The sequence below is a fragment of the Pterocles gutturalis genome, unplaced genomic scaffold (assembly GCF_000699245.1).
Source record: "Pterocles gutturalis isolate BGI_N339 unplaced genomic scaffold, ASM69924v1 scaffold19582, whole genome shotgun sequence".
Lineage (NCBI taxonomy): Eukaryota > Metazoa > Chordata > Aves > Pterocliformes > Pteroclidae > Pterocles > Pterocles gutturalis.
In genome coordinates this window covers 1-9477 of record NW_010110754.1, presented here as the reverse complement: position 1 = coordinate 9477, position 9477 = coordinate 1, and the positions used below count along the sequence as shown (strand labels likewise).

Sequence of the window (9477 nt, the reverse complement as noted above, 5' to 3'; positions counted from 1 at the left end):
TTCCTTACATTTCACCCCCTTCTTTCGGTGCAGACTTCTGCTTCCTCACCTTCATAGCCATTCAATCTACTTCCCAGATTGATCTATCAGGGTTCAGCATGCCACGTGGTGGCTGTGTAATACACTCTTTGTTAAAAAAAAAAAAGTAAAATTCACCTGTTAAGTGCCTGCCAACTTCCAAAACATCTTGCACAGTGTTCTTAAGAAAACTACTTGTTAGTTTTGAATGGCTTTTCTTTCCTGTTGGCCCACAGAAGTGTTATCCAGTCCTTCTGCCCCCAAGGGGCTAGGAGAACCACCACTGCCGATCTGCCTCAGTTTCTATACACTCTGGTACCACTGCATTTAGCTCTGCAAGACTCTTTTCAGCATGCTTTTCCCCCGCCACACACTGCCCTTCATTTCCAGTCACAATTAACTCAGACTTCATTTTTGTAGAGAGGAAGAGGGAAAATTAGGAGAACTTCTGATAAAACCTTCTTTCTAGCTACTTTTGAGCTATGCTCAACCTGTAAATATGAGACAATCTAACAGCAATTAGCAGCTCAGAAATAGCTGTCCATCAGCCTGACTCCTTTAAAGAGCAGTCAGCTACTGATAGGATTAAAAGAACACGCTGATCCACCCTCTTTTTCCTTTAACTAGATTAAAGATTAAATGAAATCAGGTAGGGGAAATACATCTTTCAAAGACAGAAAGAGAAAGGGATAGAGAAAAGGAGTAAGAACTTGAACTGTACCAAGCAAAACCCAGTTCAGCTCTCTGGGTTATGCATCTGCACTTAACCCATAGGTCCACTTTTCCTTCCACTCCACTGTGAGGTACTACATCTGTAACACCAGTGCCGTATCATACTGCAACAATACTGGGGGGACATTTAACCCTTTCCTGATACCCATATTAAGTACCCAACACACCCACACAGACTCCACTACCACAAGTAGGTACAAGGCAATTTAGATTAGATGTCCTTCTTGTAACAGTTCAGCATAGCTATGTAATATCCACTGGCGGCTACATTTCCTTGTTAGAAAGTAATAATATATGCTGAATACAGACAGATACACAAGCTGTCAAGTACTGCTCACTGAAGCATACAGCTAACCTCGGATTTTCTAACTCCACTTTGATTAATGCAAAATGTAACCATCTCGGTTACATTTCTTTAAAATCCCAACTAAGAACCCCATCTATACATCATAGTTTATAAAACAGTATACAAACTGTCGTACTGATAGGCTTCCAAGACATTGATACTTAACATCAACATTTAGGACTTGCTGCAAGATGTTCAGAGATTTATGTGTCATTTCAAAAGAACGCAACACTAGTTATGATTGTGTTTGAGGGATTGATGATCAGCTTCAGATTGACCACACTTACCTATGCATGAAAACAAGAACAACCTAAAAAAAACCCAATTAAACCATAGATTAAAACCACAAGAGCCATCAGTAATTGAACTGACGCTGGCAAGGCTGGTGAACAAACAGTCCGTTGTGCTTGATTTGCCGAGAGTGGCAATCCCTGGTAAGGTTTTGGCGACGGAGACCGTTTTTGTTGAGATAGTGTCTTTCATTGTGTTCCTTTATCCAGTGGGTAGGACGAAAGCTCTTGTTTTTTTCCAGAAAAGTTGAACGAGTCGCAAGAGCTGTGACGTAGCAGTGAACACGCTGTCCCGTTTCATTTCGGGCCTCCAGTCTAGAAATGTAACAAGCAAATATCAGCGATTACTGAGGTACACTGGAAAGACATGCAAACTAGAGAGGGCAGGAGAATACGGACATCAACAACACCCAGCATTTCGGAAGGGCACCCTTATTCTACTGGACAGAGATTTGGGCTAAGGTGAGCCCAAGCTAGCTTAGGAAAACCACACCAGTATGTAATGCATAGTGCTGCTAACTCACTTTTAGTGTGAAGGCACAGCAATAGCCTCCAGACTTTTGGTGTATTATGCTGTTGTGCCCTTCCTTCCCCACCCCACCTCCCTAAGCCCAAGATGCAGCATAGATCAGAAATACAAGGCAATGTGTGTCACACTGCTCCAGCTTTAGAATACTTAGGAGTTATCCATTAGGCAAAGTTTGGTCTAAAATAATCTTGAAAACATAGCTGAAAATGATGAAATTATGATAATGAAATTGTGCTTGGATTGCCAACCACACAAGTAAATCCAAACATCGTTCATGCAGAGGAAGGGGAAAGCTAGACCAGTTGTGACACACATCAGAAATAACTTAGAAGGATCGGTCCTCAACCAGCCCTCTAGATTTCATGAGCAGAGAGTCAGCAGGTTTGGCAAACCCTTACTCCACCATGCACTAGGGAAAAACAAACCAGCAGCCTATGCAAGCAGGGACTGACACATTGAAAAAGGACTTCCCAACTCGACAGAACAATCACTGGTGTTTCCTGAAACTTCCACAGCAAAGCTAAAAATAGCCTCGCAGTTTCAAAAGCAAAGCAAATCCCAAGTCTGGGTACTACAGTGGGTGCGAGACCAGTAGCACCAAAGTTGCTTGCCTTCTCTCTCCCCACCTGGGACCTAACAACTAGCTGTCAACTCAATGGTGCCCAGGAAAGATGACTGCAAGACCAAGAGCCTGCTCAGGCATGAACACGAGGTCTCTTGGGAAGTCTGTTTTTCAGCACTAGCACGACTCTATAATAAGCTCTTCCAGAAAAGACTTTAACTTGCGTTTATTGTACGATGTCTCTGTAGACACCAGCCTGGTCTGCCACACCCATGGTACACCCTTGCAAGTAGCCTTGCTCTTGGGGACTCTTCTGCCTCCCCCTACCCGACACTGTAACAAAATACTCCCTCTCAGCAAGGGAGTACCTCCTCCCTTCTACTTTTTTTTTTTTTAATATCCAAATCCACTTGCTTTTGGCTCCTTGGGTAGCTTGATACAACTGACTGAAGCCTACAGACTCCAGAATAGCCACATGCGACAGATTGGTTTTCCCCTGTTCATTCACCAGATATTGTCCTAAACCTAGAACTTGAGATACAAAACAAGAAATATATGAAAAAACATCACAAATTAATTCAGTGTCTTGTAAATACTTTGTATGCAGATTACACCAGTTTAATTTACATGAGGGTACCTGCAAATATGGGACTACTGCTTTCTATATGGGGTGATCCCTTAACACATTGAACAATGCTGGAGGTGGAATTCCAAGTGAAGCCTTTCTGGGGAAAGCCATAAAGAGCCAGGAAGGCACACCACACTTACTGGAGCCCACATTTCCTAAGCATGCCCTTGCTGCATGTCATCAGCTAGCAAAGGGCATCAACTGCTGAATACAAAGTGTGTGGTTTGGTAAGGAAAAATATGACTAATATGACTAACAGGGGGACGTTTATACAACATCCTTTTGATTTGAAAGGAAATTACAAGGAGCAAATAGATTTCCTCTGCAAAAGGAGAAAAACTGGTTTAAAGACACTGCAGGTTGAAGATATTTAAGCTTCTTCCCCCTTTTATCAAACACCCTTCCAACACTGTTTTGCAAACCAGTGCTTTTCTGTTTGTCACCTTAAAGTGAAACTGGGATAGCAGAGGTGGTTTGAATTAGCTAGAAGGCCACATACTCTTCTAATAACAGCATTTTGATATCTTAGTGGTTGTCTTTGGGAGCCTGGCACTAGTGAACCCTGGGCACAAAAAGAACAGGGCTGATGAGACTGCATCAGTGTCAAAGCAACATTTTACAGGGCTGTGTCTAAAGCCAGACCACTGCTACATATATTCACCATTGTGTCTCCAGCATCGATTTTGCTAGAAAGTGTAAGCGCCCTGCTAGTTGTGCTATAGAGACAGACCTCACAAGAAGCATTAAGGTGTTCAGACCCCACCCCAATTAACATTTAAGTAATTTTTCTGCACTTAGCATTTTGCCTTGTTAAAGCAGATGTAGTTAGGCTTGATCAAGTAACATCATTTGGCACAAAGGTTAGTCCTAAGACCAGTATTGTTTTGGCAGACAAGGCTCTAGAGGAAGCAGTATTGCTAGCAGCCTGATCAAACAAAAAGCACTGTCCCAAAACAGTAGTACTTACTGTGCCAGTGTGCCTTAAGCAGCTTTTCTTGGCCCTACAATGTTAAATGGCCAACCATTAAACCACTACAGACTTCAAAAGAGCTTCTGAAACTTAGTGCATTATCAATGTAATTGATTTTCCCAACTTCTGTAGTCTACCTCAGCTTTAGACTGAAGTCTACTCCCAGTTCTGCCACCCAAAATAACTTACACCAAAGTCTAGATCTTCTGATGAAGCAACAGCACAGAATTCAGTGTGAGAAAACCTAAATCACCACTTGAGCATCACCACAGCTTTAGCTTCCCGACACAAAGCAGCTTAACTGTGCCACACAGTATAACATCGGATTCTTCTCCAGAAGAACTTATACTGGTGTCCTTTGCTTACAAGTCACTGAGGCCAGTATCTGACTTTGAATGTCACCAGTTCCCCCAGACCCTGATTTCAAAAGGTGCTATGTGCTCATGGCTTTCCCTGATTTCACTTAAGCTAGACCCTTGATGCTTAACATCAAACTGCCCTCTCCAAATATTTATACAAATCCCCTCTTCTCCAAGATGAATGGTATCAGCACTATACTTCAATATTAAACAGCAGCATGTCATCCCAGAGTCACCCATTCCTTTGAAATAAGAACTTGAGACATGGCAAGAAGTGATCAGAAAAGTCAACGGGCATCTACCTACAACAGCTCCACCACTACACTATTTTTTTCCTGTGTAAAAAAGCTTACTACGATTTTTTTTTTTCTTTTTCAATTGTCTTTAAGTGGAAGCTCCAGATGGGGGGAAAAGTCAGTTTTTGTTATTAACCAGGATTCACAAAACACCCAGTTATTTCCAAATCAATGAACACACAGGCAAGTGTGGAGTCATGATGGCAAAAATACTCTGTTTATATACATCTATGTATACTATACTTGTATAGCTGTATATAATGAAGAGTTACCATCAAAGCACCAGTGCACAGTAAAAATGCATCTGCAATAATTCCACATGGCTGGATCTTTAGGACCCAAAAATTAAACAATTTTACAACCTGCAGAAAATGTAATCCTGTGCTAACCTATCACTAGGTTTGAGGAACCAAAAATATCAAAACAGCCTTCCTTGTCACAGTAGTTAAGTAATACTTGTCATCTCACAAAGTGACTAAGAGGGTACTGACTAACAGCTATGAAAAATACACATAGCTATGGAGGGGGCAAAGTGCTTTCAAATCTGTGTTATCAGCTATGTGCTTAACTGCTGCTGGTTCCAACAGGACTGGAGCATATTCTGCGAGAGAACAATACGGCTCCATAAATATTCATTGCAGTGTCAAAACAGTATACCCAACTGTTTCCTGTCACAGTCACCTTTTATAGCATTTTTCTAAGCATGCAGACAGCCCTGACCACCCTACCCACCTTGTGCAGTATTCATGCTTTATTCACTTGCTCTGAAATAAGCTGGAAAATTCAGTATTAAGTGTCTAAGCTACTCAAGTAGAAACCAGATATTTTCAGCAACAGAGCTTCTTGACAAGGGAAGTCAGACATACCTGGGACTACCTGGGCTGTTAAACTCCTCGTCTCCACATCCAGTCTCATTAAGGCTGTGACAGGTGTTGTGGACAGCATACACAGACATGCTGGGATGCTCTATTAGGAGGTTCTCCATAGGACTGGTTTCCACTTTGATAGTGGTTAATCCACCTGCAGTAAAACACGGGGGAGGGGTAATAAACCAACTCTCCTCCATGGGACATGACTCAAACTGGATGAAGCAGGACTCGCTGGCCTCCGGCAAGTGTTCCAAGGGAGACGGTAAACAAGAGAAGACGGGCGAGCCATCTGCAGCTGATGCTTCAGCGATGTCTGCTTCCTCCACGGAGCAATTAGTGCAAGTGTCTGCTGCAGGTGCCCATTAGGCAGTGGACAGGACCCATGGATGTTGGTGATTGCAGGAGGTCAAAGACAGCAAGGTCACAGGCAGCCAGAAGCATCATATAAAAAAAAAAACCCAAAGAAACAGAGATAAACCCCTATCAGCAAGTACACTTTTTAAAAAAAAAAAAAAACAAAACAACAAGGGGAGGTGAAAAGGGAGTTCCCTGACCAGCCATGCTAGACACATAAAACAACTGTTATCAGTAAAGCAATACAATTGCATAATAAGTCAAACATATTTTATCTGTACAAGTGGATCTGCTGAAGCCTGTGCCAGGCTTATCAACGTGACATAATTCTTCTCATAAATCTACATACCATGTTTCAGTAGCTTTGTCTGGAAGATACCCTATGCTCTAACCCACGCTGGTTGTGCTTAGGTAAAGCTTCTCCCAAGCTACTGGTTTCTAGAGAGAGTTTACATTTGACAGACATCTTACCTATAAAGTCAACCAGAATCCACTCGTCGTCTTCTTTCTCACTGAACTCTGGCTCTCGGCTGGACAAGCTATCAATCTCTCCCATGAGCATGTTATTTAACCTCTGGAACATTACTAAGGCAGGAACAAGACTTTGGCTGGTAGGTCTTTATATCCAAGGTTCAAGGCACAGCTCACACTGTACTAGCAGAGTGGCATAGACTTGAGACTAAAGTGCATAGATGCTTTATCAGCTTAGGTACAGGACATGCAGAGGCATGACTGGTAAACAGTTTATGTGAAACCTGCAAAAAATGATGACAGGGGTCTTAACGACAAAGCAACAGGTAGCATCCCTAGGGAACAAATTCAAAACCCTCTTATTAGTGCATTCTGAGGCACCAGTGAACATTTTTCCCTAAGAGGAGAGGCAGCTTCATTGGCATTCACCATTCCTTCCCAGCCAGATACACAGAGAAAAAGCCTAGGTCCTTCCTCGGAGCTGAGCACCTTCCTCTAGATCCTCCTCCCCGTGCAAAGGTCTGCTCAGCTGTCAGTCCCCACTTTCTCCTATGGGAGGAGAGGGACTTCTGTGCCTATGCTCACTGAGGTGCTCCCGCACCTCCCCGCCTGTCTTCCTCCTAGTCAGAGAGAGATGCGGAGGGCAAGCATGCATTTTCTGCTCCGGACATCACATCTCCTCTGCTGATGCAGCCTCACGCCTCTCCCGGAGACTCCTGCAAGGGCTCCCAGAGGTGCTCATGGCAGCATGTCTTCCATCTCCCATCACACACGGTTCAGGGCCACTGCCTACAAGTTAACACAGTAGGAAGGCACATCCCCTCTTCAGGTTCAAAGTACACCACATAGTTACCCACGGGATCATTTTCACAGCAAGTGCCCAACTAGTCATGTATGGCAAGTCTAAGCAACAAGGAAAAATAACTTGTATACTTTATTAAAATCAACATTTATTTCTCAATACACTTCCCTAACTCTACACATAATTAGTCACCATAAGCCTCAACTCCACATCTGGCAGGTAAGATGAAAAATTCCACTAGTACTGAGAAGCTGAATGTCCAACCACCCCAGATCAGCATGCTTACAGCCTTTGAATATCTATGTATGAGCCATTAAGTAGAAGCCATTAAAGGAGCTGAAAAAGTAAAGACTACATGTGAAAAATATGCAGACTTAACTACAAGTTAATTTCACCATGATAATGTTTGAATTATCACAGCATGTCAGAATTATGACAGATTAAATACCTGTTTAGTAAATAGGGAAGAAGAGATGCAAGTAAGAGGGTATGAGTGTCTGCATTCAGAAAGCAAAAGGGAGTAAGACACACTACACTCGACAAACCCAGCCCTTAAAACAAGATACAACCCATAAAGAATATTATTTAAGGCCAGTGTACCCAGCTTCACCCTGTAACTCTCAGGGCACACTAAAGGGTCATTTTGGCCTCCTATCCCATCTTACCCCAGCACACCAGACCCCATCACCTACTTGCTCAATGCAAGGACAAGCACCTGCTCCATACAATACTGCTCCTATAGACATCTATGCACCTACCCCCCTTTCAAACAGCACAGAAGGATAGGATTAGAATTTAAAGTAGTCTTCAGAAGTAATATGAAAAGGTACAGTGTAACTCCAGAAGTTATGCACTGTAGTTCTTCAACAGGAACTATCACCTGCAGAAAAACACAAGACTAGGAACAAATGTCTCAGCTGCAGTACTGACAAAAGACTGTTTTTTAGGACCACACATGAAACTGAAATATCTGGGTTCTCTTTAAAAAGCTACAAGAATGCTCAGAAGTCTAAAGAAAAATTGACATTTAAAAAATGGAAAGGCTTAACAGAGGGAAGGAAAAAATGACAACAGTAGTCAGTTATGTGAAGAAGGAGGCACACATTTACTCCCTCCTACATTCACAGCAAGCAGAAGTGGCCAAGTGGCTTTTAGCTGCAGTAAAGTTCCATTTTCAGTGGTTACTAGCAGGAAACACTTGTAACCCTTGAGGTCGCTAAGCCCTGGCTGGGTTACCTAAGGAAACACCAAATGCCCACAGAGTTCCTAAGCATCTCTTTGAGAAGGCTTGAGTGCTTCCATCATAAACAGCTTGCCATGGATAAGGAAGTGGACTCTAAGTGAAAGCTTGAAGTCTGTAGCTTCCAGTTATCTGGCACAAGGCTAAGAACAAAGAGAGTTTGTTTTTTCTTTAGGCTAACTAGCAAGCCAAAGCATACTTGCTGATGGGTGCTTGCTTTCCCCAATTCTCCCACTGTCACCTGCATCTGTTGCCTCTTTCCTAGATCTAGACTGGAAGTACCCTCCGGCAACAGCTGGTTTTTTTGTTCTTCAAGCTGAGCAAGATGAGAGCTCACACTGCTACATTAAGGCTCCATAGGCATCACAGCAACATCAAATAATTAACCTCTAAAAAGGAAAATAGAGATCACTGTTCCTGAGAACATAAGCTAAACAAACTATACCTTTTGACCCATAAATGTCTTTCAGTAGATCAAAAGCACATTGTCCCATTTCCCCCTTTCCCCACCCCAAGGAGGATCCAAAAAAACATCTGAATCATTTAGAACCCGGTTGATGTTTTGACATCCTTTTGGCCAAGTGCCTTTAAAAACACCACACTTGCATGCTATTGTGCAAGCCAGATGGGGACCAAGAAGTGACGCTGTTAACAAGGGTCACCGTTGGGGGAGGCAAGCGCGACACAGGCTGAATGAGAGGCACTCCAGCTCCGAGACAGGAGCTGCCAGAAGAGACAAGACAAGCTCAGCTACAGCAGCAATAAAAGGCTGCTACAGGTAACACATCCAATGCATGCCAACCCCTTTTCTTCTCTTTTTGTTTCTTCTATCCTAGCAAAGGAGATGCACACTTAAGAAAAAAAAAAACAAAACACACACAAAAAAAAAGACACTGCCTCAAGTCACTTCTGCAGTTCCCAGTGAGAGCTCGGCTGCTGATCCCCCCCCAGCTCGCAGCCTTGTCATTGCCACCAGGAGGCTCCAAAAAGCCGCTTTCGGCGGAGCCGGCG

General features: G+C 43.1%; 1 protein-coding gene across 2 annotated transcripts; it reads right to left on the bottom strand.

The window, feature by feature from the left end:
- Nucleotides 1-1340: 1340 nt before the first annotated feature.
- TP53INP1 (tumor protein p53 inducible nuclear protein 1) lies at nucleotides 1341-6711 on the bottom strand. Of its 2 annotated transcripts, none has more exons than XM_010073522.1 (3): nucleotides 6425-6711; nucleotides 5597-5948; nucleotides 1341-1701 (listed from the first exon to the last, which is right to left on the bottom strand). In XM_010073522.1, exons 1-3 carry the CDS (start codon nucleotides 6534-6536, stop codon nucleotides 1452-1454), a joined length of 714 nt encoding a protein of 237 aa, XP_010071824.1. In that variant the 5' UTR covers nucleotides 6537-6711; the 3' UTR covers nucleotides 1341-1451. The 2 variants fall into 2 exon arrangements, with proteins under 2 accessions (XP_010071824.1, XP_010071825.1); XM_010073523.1 differs by having other exon boundaries at nucleotides 5597-5945; nucleotides 6425-6709.
- Between the last annotated feature and the right edge of the window lie 2766 nt (nucleotides 6712-9477).

What these genes read in the sequence shown, in the direction of transcription:
- TP53INP1 (XM_010073522.1), bottom strand. Translation starts at nt 6,536, where the DNA reads ATGTTCCAGAGGTTAAATAACATGCTCATGGGAGAGATTGATAGCTTG. An exon ending in GATTCTGGTTGACTTTATAG is followed by an intron (nt 5,949 to 6,424) that starts GTAAGATGTCTG and finishes GGGCACCTGCAG; the next exon opens with CAGACACTTGCACTAATTGC. An exon ending in AACAGCCCAGGTAGTCCCAG is followed by an intron (nt 1,702 to 5,596) that starts GTATGTCTGACT and finishes TTACATTTCTAG; the next exon opens with ACTGGAGGCCCGAAATGAAA.